The sequence below is a fragment of the Anoplopoma fimbria genome, chromosome 17, assembly GCF_027596085.1.
Source record: "Anoplopoma fimbria isolate UVic2021 breed Golden Eagle Sablefish chromosome 17, Afim_UVic_2022, whole genome shotgun sequence".
In the NCBI taxonomy this organism is placed as follows: domain Eukaryota; kingdom Metazoa; phylum Chordata; class Actinopteri; order Perciformes; family Anoplopomatidae; genus Anoplopoma; species Anoplopoma fimbria.
This window is the reverse complement of record NC_072465.1, coordinates 29,906,213-29,925,003: the sequence shown is the minus strand read 5'-3', so window position 1 is coordinate 29,925,003 and position 18,791 is coordinate 29,906,213. Positions and strand designations below refer to the sequence as shown.

General features: G+C 38.7%; 1 protein-coding gene and 2 non-coding genes across 7 annotated transcripts in view; all 3 read right to left on the bottom strand.

Moving 5' to 3' along the window:
* Positions 1 to 18,198, bottom strand: part of smpd4 (sphingomyelin phosphodiesterase 4) — a 19,511-nt gene extending 1,313 nt beyond the window's left edge. The window contains exons 1-19 of one of the 5 annotated variants that reach the window (XM_054617833.1): positions 18,093 to 18,198; positions 17,674 to 17,761; positions 16,818 to 16,904; positions 14,431 to 14,567; positions 14,243 to 14,318; positions 13,404 to 13,512; positions 12,927 to 12,979; positions 12,585 to 12,736; positions 12,006 to 12,138; positions 11,722 to 11,793; positions 7,768 to 7,857; positions 5,245 to 5,399; positions 4,644 to 4,734; positions 3,975 to 4,072; positions 3,595 to 3,758; positions 2,606 to 2,811; positions 2,295 to 2,516; positions 1,968 to 2,099; positions 1,693 to 1,821 (exon numbers count right to left, since the gene is read on the bottom strand). In XM_054617833.1, the coding sequence (XP_054473808.1) occupies positions 1,693 to 1,821; positions 1,968 to 2,099; positions 2,295 to 2,516; positions 2,606 to 2,811; positions 3,595 to 3,758; positions 3,975 to 4,072; positions 4,644 to 4,734; positions 5,245 to 5,399; positions 7,768 to 7,857; positions 11,722 to 11,793; positions 12,006 to 12,138; positions 12,585 to 12,736; positions 12,927 to 12,979; positions 13,404 to 13,512; positions 14,243 to 14,318; positions 14,431 to 14,567; positions 16,818 to 16,904; positions 17,674 to 17,712 (2,145 nt within the window). In that variant the 5' untranslated portion in view covers positions 17,713 to 17,761; positions 18,093 to 18,198. The remainder of the gene's footprint in view (positions 1 to 1,692; positions 1,822 to 1,967; positions 2,100 to 2,294; positions 2,517 to 2,605; positions 2,812 to 3,594; positions 3,759 to 3,974; positions 4,073 to 4,643; positions 4,735 to 5,244; positions 5,400 to 7,767; positions 7,858 to 11,721; positions 11,794 to 12,005; positions 12,139 to 12,584; positions 12,737 to 12,926; positions 12,980 to 13,403; positions 13,513 to 14,242; positions 14,319 to 14,430; positions 14,568 to 16,817; positions 16,905 to 17,673; positions 17,762 to 18,092) is intronic. The other 4 variants (XM_054617834.1, XM_054617835.1, XM_054617836.1 and 1 more) reach the window with 4 other exon arrangements.
* LOC129106515 (U5 spliceosomal RNA) lies at positions 31 to 145 on the bottom strand. Its single transcript, XR_008531850.1, has one exon. It is a non-coding gene; the product is annotated as a U5 spliceosomal RNA (small nuclear RNA).
* LOC129106505 (U2 spliceosomal RNA) lies at positions 557 to 747 on the bottom strand. Its single transcript, XR_008531840.1, has one exon. It is a non-coding gene; the product is annotated as a U2 spliceosomal RNA (small nuclear RNA).
* Positions 18,199 to 18,791: the final 593 nt, after the last annotated feature.

The window sequence follows — 18,791 nt, the reverse complement described above, 5'->3', positions numbered from 1 at the left end:
AAATCAGCTTATTCTTTGACAAGTACACAAGGCTCAGCCGAATGGCAAAGCCTGCCAAAATAGGTTCAACTCATTGGTGTTCCTTCCACGGAAGTCTTTAGTAAAAGGCGAAAGACTTGTGCGTTATGAAGAGAAACCAAAGTAAGCACCGCCCCGGTGAGAGCAGCCAGAGACACCAGTCGTCCCAGCCAAAACTCGCGGTGAGCCTCAGTCGACGTGGCGCTGCCCAAATTCCAAGCCACACCCATTCCACTACTCCCGCCCACATTTCCTTCCGAGAGGGCAATATTCCCACATTCTTCAATTTATTTCCTCCAATCAAATCGGCAAAACTGAATAGTTGTATTTATCTTCCTTCCCCTTCCGCGATTGATTCAGAGCTGAAATAATTTCCCCCCAGCAGACACGGCTGATGGATATAGTGATTTGAGAGTGGGAGAACAATGAGGTTCCAGGAAGAGCACAATTAAGGAGTAAACAGGGCTTTTCTTTACTCACATACACAGCCTCGTGTCTTGCATTAAAGAGTTTGATGTTTTGTTGTTCACAAGTCATTCAAGGGTGCACCGCTCCTGGCAATGCTGCAATACCAGGTCAATGCGTGGAGTGAACGGAGCAAGCCCCTTTTTCATCTCCCAGTGCTAAAAATCTGCTTAATAAGTTATCCTCATATAGAGGACATATCAGATATTAAACTGATAAGAACAGATACTACACTTGATCTTAGCCAAAAGGCCGAGAAGCGATGATCCCTAACTGTTTGCTGCCCGTGTCAACCTCGTGGCACACGTGTCGCTTGTCATGGTGCAGTACTTTCAATTGGGCATTGCGGGGGATGCTGCTTAGCACAACCGCACAGGCCCTACAAGGTCAAGCACACTTGTCTTGTTAAAATCAGCTTCTATTCTTTTGACAAGGACACACAAGGCTCAGCCGAATGGCAAAGCCTGCCATTGTTGGTTATTCTAGCTCACTTTTTAAATATTAATGGTCCATTTATTCTGGTTTTTACACATTGTTTACATGTGGAACCTACGATGTATTACACTTAGAAAACCTTTGAAAACAAAGATCGAGTTTGGAGTCTTGAACTGAAGTTCTTCTCTTGCTATTTCATATTGTGTTTAAGGATAAAGGAATATTTGCTTTTTAGCCACACGTTCATTTTCTGAGGATTTACACAACGAGAGGCAGCGTCATGGAAACGTGAATGCATCTTTTAAAGCAAAGAATAAGTTGGTTGTATTAATCCTCTGAACCCAAAAGCCCGCGGCGGGATTGAAAAGCATGTTTTCTTTAAACAATCAACAAAACTACATAATTAATCACAGCCAGAAGCTGTAGAAAAACCTCATTGTTGTCAGATTTTCATCTTTCCGACAGCCCTTGAACACATCCTGTGACGAACACTTCCATGTCTTATTTAAAATCTTGCACCAAATTAAAGTTTTCTTTAACCGGATTCTGTAAAAAACATTAAATTCTGAGATCCTCAGAGAAACTATGAAGTCATGATTAACTCATCTGAGAACAAAACAATCTGTGAAACTTTAACTGACGAACACAGAAGATAGAAGATAGAGAGGCTGGAAGTCCAGGTTGTAAACATGTAAACAGTTCGATCTATAAAGCAGGCAGCGCCTCCATGTTTTACAACATAACTCTGTTATCATAACTGCAGACACCACTCACCCTGTCGTTAAGCAGAGAGGAGATCCTGTAGAACAGCCTGACCAGCAGGGCGTTCTCATAGCTCCTAATGGGCTGCAGCTCCGGGTCTCCTTGGTACTGAATGTCAAACCTGCGAAGTCCGCTTATGATCTGCACAAAAGAACAAACACAAACACAAACACACACACACACACACACACACACACACACACACACACACACACACACACAGTCAGTCACAGCGTTTAAGGAACACCTGTCCGTCTCCTCTTCCTCGATGGGTTTGAATAACAAACCTGCTTCCTGCCCAGGTCCGTCAGAATGAGTCCGTTCTCTCCCTGGATGCAGTCCGGCAGCTGCTTGCAGTTTCCGTCGTCCTGAGAAGATCCCAGGTTGGATATGAGCTGAGCCAGCTGACCCTGGTTCAGCTGCAAAACAAAGACATTCAAACTAAAATCAACCAGGTGAACAGCTGCAGTCAGGAATGTCTTCACATGACTGAGAAACTGACAATGTTCTGGACTTTATATTCATAATAAGGTTAAAATAAGACACAAACATGCCAATGAAGGATGAATGATTAATTGAACTAATAAAACACAGGAAAACTAAACTAATCCGACCTTGAAGATCTGACACAGGTTCTCCAGAGCTCTGTCCAGTAACTCGTGGGTCTTTTTCAAACACTCCTCGGGCTCGGCCCCGGTGAAGGTGTTGTTGAGATCAGGAGAGCTCATCCCGAACCAGGACAGGAAGGAGCTGTTGGCCGCCACCTCGCTGGAGTGATCCGATATCCTCTTGGCCGTCTGTCGGGCTTGTGCAATTATCTGGATCAACTTCATGACCTGAAAGAAAACAGAAAGAGAATTGGACTTTTAGTCTCGTGCTGAAGTAGAACAGAACCCCGACTTAAACCCATGAAGGCTGAACTCACTGCTCCTCTGAGCTCGGAGCCAAACATCTGTTTGTACTGGCAGTCCTGGCCTTCCAGAGCGTAGACGTGGCTCTTCACCCTGAACACCATGTCGGTCACCACCCGTTGCCGTGACGACAGGAAGCTGCCGCCTTGGCTGGGCGTCAGGTATCCGCGGGGCTGACGGTGGTGGAGGACGTGCTCCGGCTCCAGAAACAGCTGCTCTCCTGGGGACAGATGCTGGGTTGAGGTTGTCTCCAGATTAAGTGAAAGTCTTAAAGTTCTCAACATTTCTGGGGGTTGAAAGTTAAGAATATAATCCTCCTGATTTATCTGCTGTTGATATTCTAAATGGTAGGTTTATAAACTGCTAGAACAATTGAAAAAATGCACATTTTTGAGAGACCAAGATGATATTTTCAGATTAGATTTATGACCGACCAACAGTCCCAAACTCTGAAAAACCATTTTTTCTGTCGACCATTTGATAATCTTTCCAGCACTAAATTGTCATTTTATTTATACCACATCTTATTTGTACCACAATGTGAGCCAGCTGTACATGACTAACAGACAACGTGAGTTCTTAGACAAGAGAAAAAAGGTTCTGTGAAGACAGAAAGAATCATTTCTGTTCTTGGTACAACTGTAGTTGTAAAGGGCCTGAGAGGCAAGTGTCAATTTTCAAAGTCTTATCTAAATTGTTTTCTCTCCTTGGTTCATGAATAAAGAACAGGTGGAAGACATTTTTTTTGCTAGGTTAATCCTACGCTCATTAAATATTTTTTCCTTCAGTGAAACAAGGTGAATTTCTTTGTCAGCATCAGATTTAGGTGTTTGTTGTTGTAATACCCATTTCGGCCACAATGATCTAAATACCACACGTTTTCTTCTAGGTGAGTATTCATTTGCAAAACTTTCTAGCACTCTATCACCCTCCCAAACATTCTTCCCCACAGAAGAATAAAACTATTTAAGGTCTTATGTCTTGGCATAATCTGTGTCCTCACCTTTCTGGATCATCTCGGCGAGGTTTGGCTGACTGAAGACTTTGGCCACCCTGAAGACCATCAGTGCGTTTTTGGCGTTAACCAGATCCGTCCTCACGGCTCTGTTCAGCAACACCTGGAAGAGCTTCGTGTACATCAGCAGGTTCTCCTGAACAAACGACTCCCTGTCAGAGAGAAAACAAATGAACTACCTCAATATTACCTCTGTGTCGTCGTGTCCTTAAACTACAGCATCACAAAGAGAATCACCATATTTACCAAAACAGATAAATATTTGTCCGTTTCATTCATCTTTGTAGGAAAGTAAGGACCACTGCATGTTGGATTATTTTCAGAAAAGGAGTCTAAATTTAAGCCCAAAAGAAAGCTCTCAGACTCACCACTTGTCAGGAACTGTTCTGTTCTGGTCTGGCTGAGGGTTGGTCTTCTCTCCCGTGTATCTCCACGGCTGGATGTAGCTCAGCCACGTCTCCAACACCTCAACACAGAAATGATACAACTTCTTAACAAGAAACTAAATGCTGAAAAAATGACGTCACAATGTTGTTTTTTGCGACCAGTGAACAGGAAGTGACCATATATGGACTGAGGAGGAGTGACGTAGAGACGCCGTACACGTCTCTGGTGTCGACCTGTCAATCAGTGTGTAGCCCCGCCCTAAAGCATCCCCTGCTTTATGGTCTGTTTGACTGTAAATGGAGCATCATTTACTAAATGAACATCATGCTGTATTGAAGAAGACTTGAAACTAGAGATTGAGACCATAAACTCATGTTTACAATGTTTACTGAGGGAATAAATCAAGAGAGAAGTAGAGTCATTTTCTCATAGACTTCTATACAACCAGAGGAGTCGCCCCCTGATGGACAGCAGAGAGAATGCAGCTTTAAGACTCTTCATTAGTCAGTGAAAAGGTGCTATTTTTGAGCCGTGAGCAAGGAACCAACCCACAAGCTCAAACTCTTAACAGCAGAAGACTGTTGTACTTGCATTTAAGAATGCAGAAACATGTTAATCGTGAATAAATATGTAATCGGGGTGAGACCTACCGCTCTGAAGGAGGCGTCCAGAGGCCAGTGACCGAAGCAATGCTGGAGAAACAGGTAGAGTTTCTGTTGAACGAAACGCTGCACCACCACTCTGTAGGAAAGAGGAACAACACACATGTTGAGCTCGTTCATTTTCATTATATCAACATAAAACACTTATTTAATGGGAAGTAAAACATCCTCTGCTTGCTGTCTGTTTGTTTTTAGCGTCTAGAAATGGCAGCCTAATCTGGTCTTTAGTCCCTTTTTCTATTAACGTAATTGTCCCTCATTTGTTTGCTTTGCATGTTGTTGTTTTATGAGCCTGTGTGCATGTTTTAATAGTACCGGACCATGTAGTATCGTGGTGTCCTGATTTATGTTTTATTCGTATTAATATTCTCTCTTCTTTTATTGTTTCTGGATGCTTATAAAAGGATCAATGATGCTTAACTTTGTCATTTTAATCTTATATATTCTGTTTTTTAGGTAGACTTTGTAACATCTGTCCAGGGACTCCAGATGAACACAGTGATGTTTTATTAATGTGCATCGTACCCAACAAATAAACCAACAAATAAATAAACAACAGGTCACACAATGAGGACTTGACGCAGCTGACCTCTTGAACTCCTCCAGCGGGCTGGTGTGAGTGTGGGAGTGGGCCGAGGGTGAGGAGGACAGCTGCTCGGGCTTCAGGCTGTTGGAGAAGGCGTGGAGGTGTTTGACCAGCAGACGCACCACCAGGACGTGCTCCTCCGTCGGGCTGAACGGCTCCTGAGGAGAGAGAACGGTCACAACCTGCTCCACAAGATACACAAACATCAGATCATCAGCTTCAGAAGCAGCCAATCACGACGCAGACCCTCCGGTCCAAAAGCAGCCAAACCATCACCAAAGGCTCAGCGCAGGACTTCTACCTAGAGTTCAGAGGTCGCACGACTACGACGGGTTCGGTTTGCCCAACGTCACTGGGAGAGGAACACTTCTGTCTGACCGATCTGTGTTAGCGGTTCATGCTAACACATGTTAGCATGAACCGCTAACATGAGATCTGGTCGTTTCCTCTGAGCACAATCACCGTTATAGTTATTGTTTTTAAAATGATAATTTAATATTCTGTTGGCACCATTTCGACTTTGAATTTATCAAAATAATAATAATAATAATAATTAATTATTTTCCAAAGTTGAGGCTTTAAAAGTATTTCAGACTATTCATGATTTAATGATTTGATACTGGATGTGGATAAACAGTATTTTTAAAAGATGATTTCTTTCTTTTTTTTCACTTCATGACAACTGTGATTTATTAAAATGTAAGGACCTAATTACATTTTAATAAATGACTCTGAGACATACATAAAGGTGGGACCTCAGCGCTCCGTTAGCTGCAAACTGCAAAGCTGCTTTGTCAAAACAAAAGATGCAATGATTCCCATAATGCAAGCAGGCAAGCCTTACCTCTCTAAATGTGAATTTAGGAATTAAAAACAATACATCTTATAATTAAATGATTTGATGACTGGCATGTAGATAAAGATTGTTCAACATGTAGTAGTATATTTTGCTTCACTTGGAGGATTAGTGTGAATAGAAATAAACTTTTATCACCCACATAAACATGTAAAGCAACAAAGCAACACCAGACGTAGTGTAAAAAGCATGCATTTAAAAAAACAACAACACAAACAGCAAAAAAGAAAAAACATCCAAACAAAAATATAAACAGCTCACAGATTCAGATTACAAAGCTTCATTCCAGGATTACTTTTACAGTCAAGGGTACTTCTCTGTCAGACTGGAGGCTTCATACAGGAATCAGAGGAGCAGGGTTTTGGGCGTTTAACGCAACTAATAACATAAACTCTAGTTTCTTAAATTGAAATTTGTGGGCTTGAACCAAACACTGCTGCTTGTGGATCCGTATATGAAAATGTAGAGATGCACCGATGCGACTTTTACTGTCCCGATACGATACCTGCTCTTTGTGTATAATTAGGTTTATGCTCTTAGATGCTTGTTTAAGAAAGGAGATGCACTGATGACTTCTGGTGACTAGTAGTTCTCTTGAATACCTATGTTGAATACACTTCCTGTAAGTCGCTTTGGATAAAAGCGTCTGCTAAATGACTGTAATGTAATGTAATGTAATGTAATGTAATTAATGAGCTGTAAGCATCACTGTGCTACTCACAAATACGTTTATCTTACTTGCCATTTTTAGGTTGAAATAACTTGACAAATAGCTAAAAAGTAATCATAACTTAATACTTATATTTACTTTCCTTTTAATATTAACTAAGATCAACAGATTTTACAGTGTAGAAGAAACTGGGATCATTCTTTGAAGGCAACATCAGATTTAAGCATTTCTTTCCCAATTTCAATCATGGATCTAATATACTGAATTTGAATTCATTATTAATACAATAAACTATATATCAGCATGTTTTTCAGAATGATGCTTCTGGAGGTGCTAGATGAAGCAGGTTGTCATTTTATATTCATATTGTAATATTTTGCAGTGAAATAGTTTGCAGACGGTCTTAGAAGTTGTTTGGCGTAGTGAGCGTGAAAAACGTCCAATCAGCTGACATGTCTGTCGATATGCAGCTTACCGGCCTGCCGTTGTCGCTTGACGTAGGATTATTATTATTATTATTATTATTATTATTATTGGCCCTGTTGACAACGATACCTGATCAGCTATTTGAGTCGGTATCAACCTGATGTGGAGATTGATGTCGGATCGGTGCATCCTTAGTGAAAAGATTGACAAAAGCCCTCTTTCACCAGTCAAGCTCAGTTAATAATGAGACATAATTACTGACATAAAGGTAAATAATGAAGCCGAAATGAATTGGGGAAGCTACTTCCATTTAACAAAGCTGGATTGTCTTTTTTCATTTAGGTTATCGTGCATCAAATCCATCAATAACTTCCACCTTTTAGCAGAAAAAATAGCCGTAATTTGAATAATAACGAGCCGTGGTTGATATCTGGCAGCATCAGGCGACTGAGGGACGATGTCTCACCGTGTGGGTCAGATCCAGAGAAGTACCCTTTGACTTTGACCCTAACGGACGGAGGTTTACCTCCAGGAGGCCCCAGAGGGGCGGAGGTGAATGTAAAGGTAAAAGTACTTGGTAGGTGTGGAGGGTCCCAGAGCCTGGTGGGGCGAAGGGTTGGCACGGCATGCTGGACATACTGAGGCGGTACTGCAGCAGCGCCAGCTGTTTCACCCGTTACCACCAGGAGGGAGAGGAAGATGAGGAGGAGGAGGAGACACGACAACAAAAAGGTGGAGGAGGAGGAGGAAACAGCAGTGTAGAGAGAGGAAGGGGGGAGAGTGACAAGGGAGGAGGAGAAAGGAAAGGTGGCAGGAGGAAGGAAAGGTGGCAGGAGAAAGGAAAGGTGGCAGGAGGAAGGAAAGGTGGCAGGAGAAAGGAAAGGTGGCAGGAGAAAGGAAAGGTGGCAGGAGAAAGGAAAGGTGGCAGGAGGAAGGAAAGGTGGCAGGAGGAAGGAAAACATGAGAACAGGAGAAAAAGGTGGCAGCAAATAAAAGAAAAGGAGAATGCAACCAGACGGAAACATTTATCCGAAATCATTGAGGAGGAAGAAGGAGGCAGAGAACGGAGGGGAGACAAAGACATGAGATGTTGACTGTAGGAACAACGATGAACAGAACTCTACAGACAGAGAGGTCACATGGTGTCGTAGGGATGGGAATCATTTCAGGATCAAACACTCAATAAATACTGCTGCAAACTTAAACTGGTGGATAAATGTGCGTGTGACGGTGACATCAACCAGGAGTAGAGGTGCAACGGATCATAAAACTCACCGTTCAGATCAGCAAATATCACTTTAAGAGATCAACGATCAGCGATACTAATCACTGATCATTAATGATCCATATTGTCAGATACAGATTCCTTTGTTATTATAGCAGCTGGTCTACAAGGATCCAGACTATTTAATTTTTCACCTCCGTCGCAAAAATCATTCCAACGCTCTAAAGTTGGTTAACCATCAAAAACACAAAATGTTATACTTTTACTTAGTTACAGTAATTTGAGTTTTTTCTTCATATGACACAGTGTTAGGAAGTTAAACATCATAATTCATCTCTAATATCTATTTTATATTAATGTGAAAACATCTCCTTCAAAAATCTGGATTTATTCTAGTTTATCACCAAAACTACTAAAACTAATTTGCGGTTCACATGAGTGAAGGCCGGTGAGGGGGTCAGAACTGACCATCCGTTACACCACAAACCAGGAAGTAAGACCTTATAATATAAAAGGAAATATGAGTGTGATTACCAGTTTGTGTGTTTTACGATACTCTACTATATTTTAACATTTAAGAGAATTTGAATTTTGAATTATTCCCATCCCTAATGTTTAACATTATTAACAGAGTGAACTCAAAAACTGTAAGATTTAGTTTTGAGGCGATAAATAAAGTGATGAGAGGCAACACGTACAGGATAATCTGTGTTTAGTGGTCTAGTAACCTCTTTTATATTAAACAAACATGTTATACTATCCTAATCATCATATCACATCATCATTATCATTTAGTTAAATCTAAAATGTAATGTCTCATATTTTAAGCCTCTGGATCAGTTTAAATCTTAAAGCTTCGGTTCACTCTTCACAGACACAATAAACTCAACACTGTGATTAATGTACGTTGATTAATTGACAAATACAGCTTTATGGAGCGGTAATGAGTTTTTTGTTTAATTTTTTATATTACAAAAGCCAACGTTTGACTGTTCCAGCTTCTGAAATGTGAAGATTTGTTATTTTTCTTTTCCTAATCATCACAAACTGAAGATCTTTGCGTTTTGGACGGACAAATCAAGACATTTGAAGACGTCCTGTTGAGCTCCAGAAAAATGAGCATCCTTCAACCAAATGACTAATTAAGAAAATAATTGTCAGATCGATCAAAAATAAATATAAACCAATAGTGACAGCCTTGATCTTAACCTAACAAGAAAGTCTCCATTACTTCAGATTGTGAAGTAACTACAGACAACAGTACTGCTCCATAAATACTGAGAAGTGAGAACAATACTACGTCTGAACATCACACTAAACATGCAGTCTGCTGAGGACAGGTAGGTGCAGGTAAACAAAACAAACACCACCAGCATAAAGCCTCACTGTGATTGTAAAAACTACATTAACATTATGGGAAATTGAATCTCTGCTTTTATTTAATGTGCTGCAAATATCATATTTTAGATTTTTAAAGGAGCTTTAAGCTGCTACAACAAATCACACCTTTTTTTTTATCTCCATTCTTTCTGTGTGTAAAATACAAGATATAACTTCCTATAATCACCAGTTGGAAACATCACACCCTCTTTGATTACACTGTAAAAGATGGTGAATTTCCTGCATATTATTTCCCATAAATGTGACTTTATGGGTCGTGTTAACTTTGCACTTGCCACCTCTGTTGTGAAGGGAAAATGCAGACTGCAAAACAGCGTAAATTGACCTGATCTGCAGACTTTCACATATCAAAAAGCAGATTGTCTGGGGGGTCAGATTGCTGCATGATTCACAACCAACAACAGCAGACCTGATAGTAGAAATAGGTCAGATATTTGTGGTTTCACAGGTCACAACCGAAGAGTCAAACAGTTCAAAACTTTTGAAAACAACAACACTACAGGTGTTAGAGTCGAGCATCTCTTTGTGACATGAAAACGTTTGGAGGCCCCAGAAACCATCACCGTGTTGTGGCTTTATGATGCTGTTTCACACACAGAACAAACACCTGGTGACGTCAACATGCCAGCATGCAAAGGACGTGAAAAGGAAGCAAAAGCACTACTACCAGGAACACATGACAAAGGACTCAATGCAGCAGCTTTACTCTGCAGCAACTCACAAGCTAGAAAAGGGATTTTAAAAACATATATATATATATATTTATATAATCCAGATGCTTCTAAACTGTGACACCTGCTGTGCATTCACACTGCAAGCAACTTCAAAGTATAACATCAGGTCAGCTGATTCATGTCTCTTTGTTAATGTAAAAGAACTCACTGAAGTCGCCCATAAACAGAAAAACTTGTGCTTTTGCTCTAATATGCTGCTTATCTTTAGCTCTCCGGGTGGTCACAGGGTTATGGCTGATCTGGTCCTTCAATAGTGGAAAAACAATACATTTCTAGCTCCTAAAACATGGAAACTATCATTTTTCTCTACATCTAAGAAGGGCAGTACAGAATAGTTTAAAGCGTCATTCATAACAATGGCATTCGATGCTGCACACCTTTTTTTTTGCATCTCTGCTCATTGTGTTTGAAGCCAGTATTTGTGCACAGTGTAAGATAAAGATCAGGCTACACTAGTATTATTAGTATTAAATATATATTGGATTGTTTCTGACTCGTGCAATCAAAACATTTCCAATAACTCCAGAAACAAACTTTTCACTGAGGTAACTAAACTCTTTACTCTCATCGCCCCTCCAAACGTGAGGCAGCACCTCTATTAACGGGGCGTTTTAGCAGCAATCTAACAGCACCATGAATTACATTTGTTTAACCACAGTTAAGAGAAAATCTATTTCCCCCTATTTTTGGTGTTGATGGCATCATAAAATGTCAACAGACATTCAAAGCTTCATTCTGCAAACCTACATAAAAGCTTTAAATGTAAAATAATGACACTCGTTACAGCCCTATAACTAAGTTCATGGACATCTTCACCCCTGACTGCTCAGAGTGCTTTTTGAATTCATCTTCCACACTAGCGGATAAATCTTAAAACGTGTCAGATAGTTTTAGAGTAGGACCTCCTATTGGCTGGTCAGGTGCAGAGGTGGCTGATGGACCTTAAACATCTTCCAACCAGGGCTTTCTCTGAGATAATGTTGGTTTTTGCGCGCGTGTGTGTGTGTGTGTGTGTGTGTGTGTGTGTGTGTGTGTGTGTGTGTGTGTGTGTGTGTGTGTGTGTGTGTGTGGGGGGGGGGGGTTGTGGTCAGCCAGTCAACAACCAGCCGTGCGATGCTGCAGTGCAGGGAAGAGATGATGGGTGGTGGGGGGGGAATATTTGTCTTACCTTTACCTGAGGAGACTGAAGCTTCTGGTACATCTCTAAGGAGTAGTGATGGAGCCAGATCTCCACAAACATCTATGGATAAACACACACACATTATTATATATAGTTAAACACTACAACCAGCATCTATTAAAACATATTCTAGAACATTTCATGCTCTGAAGACTCAAAACACCAGCACGAATCATTTTAAAATCAGTTTATGAAATATTTGATTGCACTGACATTAAAAAACATTAAATACCTTCTGTATGTGTAACCCAACAGCTTGCTTTGTGTCTCACCTGTAGCAGCGTCTCCGACCTCCAGATCTCCTGGGCCACTGGATCTGCGTTCACTGACGGCTGATGGAATATGTGATGTTTCAGGAGACTCGGGCTGTGAACGCCGTAACCAGCAAAGGAAACGCTGGAAGATCTGTTGAAGGTAAAACAGAAAGGAATTATGGATCATTTTGACAAAATACAAGGCGGCAACCTCCGATGCTTCATGTCTTAAAGCTGCATTCTCTCTGCTGTCCACCAGGGGGCGACTCCTCTGGTTGTATAGAAGTCTATGAGAAAATGACTCTACTTCTCTCTTGATTTATTCCCTCAGTAAACATTGTAAACATGAGTTTATGGTCTCAATCTCTAGTTTCAAGTCTTCTTCAATACAGCATGATGTTCATTTAGTAAATGATGCTCCATTTAGAGTCAAACAGACCATAAAGCAGGGGATGCTTTAGGGCGGGGCTACACACTGATTGACAGGTCGACACCAGAGACGTATACGGCGTCTCTACGTCACTCCTCCTCAGAAAAAAACCCTCAGACAGACACAACTCTGGTGGATTTATGAAACCTTTTCTTGGCTGTAGATACCTGGGTGAAGGTGCAGTGACGGAGCCTCTGGAGTCGGAGAAAGGCGAAGGAGGAACACTTCCTTCAGTCGGGAGGAAGTATTTGAGGTACATGTCCACGAGCACAAAGTAGGCACTGTCAGTGGAGCTCCCATGATAGCCTGGTGGGTAGCTCTGAGAACAGACAGTGAGAATGAATACGGCAGCTGGTTGATCTCAATACGATTCACTTAAAAAAGAGAAGCTTTATGAATCCGCTATTTTGTCTTTCATCAGCTCACAACTTGGCACAAGCTTTAGCAAACAATATTTACTTTTGTGACCATTTTCAAGATGCACTGATTGTATTTTTTGTCAAACTCACCTTTGGCGTGATGAGACAGGAGGCAAAGTTAAACATGAAGAATTCAAAAGGATCTGCAGAACGTTAAGGAAGAATTACAGCTGACATGAATCATTATGATTCAGAAACATTATAACTGATTAACTGTTTCAGGGGTTTTTCAAGCTAAATAATGTGAATTTTTTTCTTTGTCACATATTAAAGTAAATATCTTTGAGGTTTGAGCTATTGATCAAACAAAATAAGGCATTTTAACACATCACCAATTTCTTTACAACCTTTTTGACATTTCATACTCTTAAATAATTGCAGATTTACTAACAATGAAAATAGAAAATAGCTAAGTGTCTGTGCAACATACAGAGATAAACAGACACGGAACACTGTAGCGTGTAAAACAGTTATTATTAGATTAGTATATCAGTCTGCACATGTTTTTGTTTTCTCTGAAGCCATGAAGAGGAGTCAGACAGATTAGAGTTCTGTGAGAAAGGATACTGAGAGCGAGGTTCAGAGTCAGCAGACCGGAGAGCGGGAACTGCAGCTTGTTGTGGAACAGAGGGCATTCTGGGAGGACGCCCTCCTGGATGCAGGCCTTCACAGGACCCTGCAGGAGACAGAGGGAGAAATATGAAATATGATGAGGTGACAACAGCTACAACTCTTCAACTGCTTTAATACTAAATCAAAGGACATTTTATTATGTGCATGACGCTTTTATGTATTCCTCCACATGATTAGAGATCGGCCACCGTTTGAAATCGACAGGTTGTCAGCTGATCGGCCGGATTTTCTTTGCCGTTCACATTTACACACACGCTGCCTGATGGTCTTACGTCACACACACAACATGTCGTTAATGTGGAAGTTCTTCAGTGTGAGTGAAGAAGACATAAAGCTCCCAAGATACACTGCATTTTAGTCTGGATTTTATTTGTAGAAGTCTACTAACTTGATGCAGCTTTGGAGAAAATATAAGATAAGATAAGATAAGATAATCCTTTATTAGTCCCGCAGCGGGGAAATTTGCAGTATAAGTAATTTAATAGTCAATGTTTTAATGTGAACATATAATTGAATTTCAATTATTTTTTCTTGAAAGAAAAATTGGAATCAATCAAGAAAATTGCAATTGGTGCATCTCTAATCAACCTTATAATCCAAAGTAACGTTTACTGAGTGCAAACCTTTATTTTGACTCGCAATAACAAAATGCAACATTTTAACTTTGTTTTAGCTTGAGATTTTAAAAAGCTGTTCCCAAACATGTCTAATGGAAACAAAGGAAGTAGAGAGACACAGAATGACGCAGACACCAAAGAGACAAATGTTCTTACCGGAAGATAATTGACAGGTATTTCATATTTGTACTCCTCTGCTTGAAGTTTGTACACGAGCTTCATCATCGGCCCGCTGGAAAAATAACCAAATAAATAATAAGAATAAGAGAATAATGTTTGATTCTTTAAACCCACAATGAATAAAACTCCCGATGTGATGGTACAGAAAAAGAAGCAGCGTGTACCTCGGGTTTAGAAACTCCAGGACGATGTTGTACTCATTGCTCCGTGAATGCAGCAGTCGAAGGTTCCAGCCGACGAGGATGCCGTCCAGACTGCCAAACACGGTCTCCACCAGCCAGGGGAAAATCACATGCAGCTCCTAAAGACAAACACACAAACAATAGATCATGAGCTGGAAAAACACACTTTAACACTTTGGTTTGACCGCTGTGCAGACGGCTCTGGTCTGATGACCACCAGTGAAAACCTCAGATGAACTACGGCAGGTAAATACTAAATAAACCCCAAGCAGGCTAGAGTTAAGATGTCCATAAACTTAGTTATAATGCTATACCAAATGTCCTTTTTTAATATTCAAAGCCTCTCTTAAGCTTTTAGAAATGAAGCTTTGAATGTTTGTCGTCATATTTCATGTCATCACTCAGAAAAATATGGGGAAGAAATAGATTTTTTGGTATTGTGGTTATGTAAATGTAATGTATGGTGCTGTTAGACTGCTGCATTAACATTGGCGCGTTCCTCCCTGTGTGTGCATCGAGCAGCAAAGCAAATTGTTTTTCAACTGCAGTGAAAATGCCGTTTTAAAGGCTTAATAGGACAAAATATGGATTGAAGCAGAATATTTTGTTGGATTAAAAATATGTTGTGACTTTGGAAATGATTACATCTGTCTTTTTTCAATAAATGTTTTGGAGTTATTGGAAATGTTTGTCTCACACAAGTTGGAAACACAGAGTCACCACTGTAATACAATCCTACAAATAATCCAATACTAGTCATATTAGTGTAGCATGATCTTTATCTGACTCTGTGATGAAATACCAACGTTAAAACTAAACTATTCTGTACAGCCCAAATTTAAATATGATTTAAATTAAAGTTTGTCAGGTACATTTACCATATTACTGAAAATGACAGGACTCTCTGACTTCTGGGGAAAAAAAGAAACACGCAATACAAGAGACAAGAAAATCTCCAGACTGATTCATCTGCACCAAGTTCACTCATAATTTGAAGCAAAATGAATTGCACAGTGAAAGAAATTACATTTTTCTTTATCTCTACACCAAAACAAAAAAGCAGTCATATTATCAAAGCAACCATCTGCTATCCATCTAACTAACTGACTGATTCAGTCAGCAGTGGAAGTTTACTGCAGACGGTTGTGGATAACGCTGCCTCACACTCATCCTTTGTGTCACTGAACAGCTGCTCTCAAGCAGAACATCAGATGTCCACAGAGACTTACACCCTCACAGTGCAGGAGGACGATAGGTTATTACATACTGAGCTATTTTGGTGCACTAATGCCTGTAACACACAACAGAATGCCTCTCTGATCGTATCGTTTGACCACTGTTTCAAATTCAAGAGAGTTTTCTGCATCTTTAAGATCACCATGAATTTCTCGAATACAGAGCAACACAATTTAACCTTTGCACATGTTTCTACAAATACAGTACAAGGTACAAATTCCTCTGAGGAGAAAGTGAAAATACTCAAAGTGAAACTCAGGAGTGGCAGTGATAGTTATCTCCTCTAACAAGCATTAGCATAAAAGGTCAGCTCTGTATCCAGTCAAGAGACAAACAGCTGAGTCTGTAATTCTGCTGTGTCATGAACAAATCCAGTGTCTGTCTTTTCTCAACATTTCTAGCAAATTTGCTGATCAAACACTTAAAAAACAACCATACAGCTGCTATACAGTAGAGTCAACATGCTGCACTGCACTGGTACTGCATGTGTTGTTTCACTGTATAAGTATGACCATTTGTCAAAAAAGCTGGTCTTTAAAAATGGTCATTTTTACATTATTGCATCTAGTGCACCAAAAATGATTCTTATTTTGAAAAGGAAATATTGCAGAGTGTTCAAAACTGTTTCCATGTGTATTTTACATAAAGCCCTTTTCCATTTATTTGTTTATATGTTGTATGTATGCATATGCACAGAAAGAGGTATTTAAAAGCTGCAGAACTGCTTAGTATACAGTAAAACTTTCAGTCCTCCATCTTGTATAGTAGTGTGTATACATACACACATATATATATATATATACACTTCCTTATAGACAGGTCTAACACATCTACATACAGCCTATGTGCACTTCTACTTTAATTAAACACATTTTAATGCAAAGAACAATACATTGACATTATTCAAATAACCCTTTGAATCAGAATCAAACACTGTTTAATGCAAAGTACATTACACATACAAGGAAGTTGTCTTAGTGATTAGTGTGTGAAAACAAACATAGTGCAATTGTAAAAGACATAAATATGACAAACAAAAAAAAGAGTATGTTAAAACAAGTGTGTTTTTATGGCTTTTAAAAAAGAAAGTTCTTCACCATTCAACAAATGAATCAAAGAGAAGGTCACAGTACCTTTGCAGGATATTCATCGATGAACTTCACCAGGTCCTGGCATCGCTGGAGGAGAGGTTTGGTGGTGGAGTCGGCTTTGAGATTGGCCTGGAGGGATAATCACAACACACATTAATGAGCTTTAATGAGTTTAATGAGGCACAGAAAGCAACAGTCCCATACTAAACAGACTAGAGACATTAGCTGTGGCACAGTTTAAGAATAACAAAGAGTTGGAGAGATTTTGAACCATCAACGGTTATATAAAAATAAAAATGTACAGTATATCTAAATATTGCACACATGTAGATGTACTTTACATTTTTATTTTATTGTTTAATATGTTTTATTTATCATGTTAATCTGTTTCTCTGTACTTGAGCTGCTGCGCCATGGGGATCAATAAATTAATATATCTCTATATATATATATATACATATATAGATATATATCTTTAATATTATATCTGTATGTATATATATATAATATAAATATATATATATATATATATATATATATATATATATATATATATACATATATACATATAATATAAACAAAACCATATACACATATATATACACACACACATATATATGTATATATATATATATATATATATATATACACACATATATATATATACATATATATACACATACATACATATATACATACACATACATATATATATATATACATATATATACACATACACATATATGTATACATATATATATATACACATATATATATACATATATATATATATATATATATATATATATATTATATATATATACACATACATATACATATGTGTTATTAGTGTTGATTCTCTATTAGATAATGTAAATATTCATATTAACAGACTCACCAGGAAGAAGCTGGGCTGCTGTAATGTTGGAGCAGCCATTGAGGACCCGGATGTTGATGTCTTCCTGTGTCACGTCACTTTGATCCGACTGGAAACGTAAACACGAACAAAACTTTAGTTCCTTCAGCTGGAAGTTAGCTAGCTCTTCACCTAGCTTAGCATCACTCTGCTATGGATGCTATGCTATGAAAACAGATGCTATGGAAAGCAGGAAGGCAACTGTGCGTCCCGTTAACCCGACAACAGCGGCCTCCACTGGCCGAGGAACTCCCGCCGGACAGCGGACCATGCACGTTAGCATGAGCCGGCTAGCTAGCGTTAGCTTCAACACAAAGAGACGTAAAGTGACGTAAAGTGACGTAACGTTTACGTCGCAAACACTGAGTCGCTCTTAACACTTGTGAGTGACCCCTCGGTACCTTCTCCGGGGACAGCACGCTGAAGGATCCGCTGGTTGATCATCGGTGTGTTCAGACGCGACCGGCCGCTGACGTCTTCTTCTGTGGTGTTTCTGTCGCATGTTGGTTTACGTCACCGCCACCTTCTGGACATAGCTTCCGGTTCTCAATAATAATGATAGTAAAATACAAAGTAAATACAGATTAAATACAGATTAAATACAAATTAAATACAAATTAAATTAAGTTAAATAGAAAATAATATAATAAAATAAAACACATATAAAAATACAAATACAAAATGATCTAAAATGATCTAAAATAAAATAAAATACAAAATAATAAAATAAAATACAAAATAATATAATAAAATAAAACACATATACAAATACAAAATGATATAAAATGATATAAAATAAAATACAAAATAATATTCAAAATAATAAAATAAAATAAAATTCAAAATAATAAAATAAAAATACAAAATGATATAAAGTTATATAAAATGATAATAAAATAAAAAATACAAATACAAAATTATATATTATGATATAAAATTATGTAAAATGATATAAAATATAAATAATAAAATAAAATTCTAATACAAAATTATATAAAATGATATAAAATAAAATACAAAAGAATATAATAAAATTAAATAAAATACAAATACAAAATGATATAAAATGATAATAAAATAAAATATAAAATAAAATAATA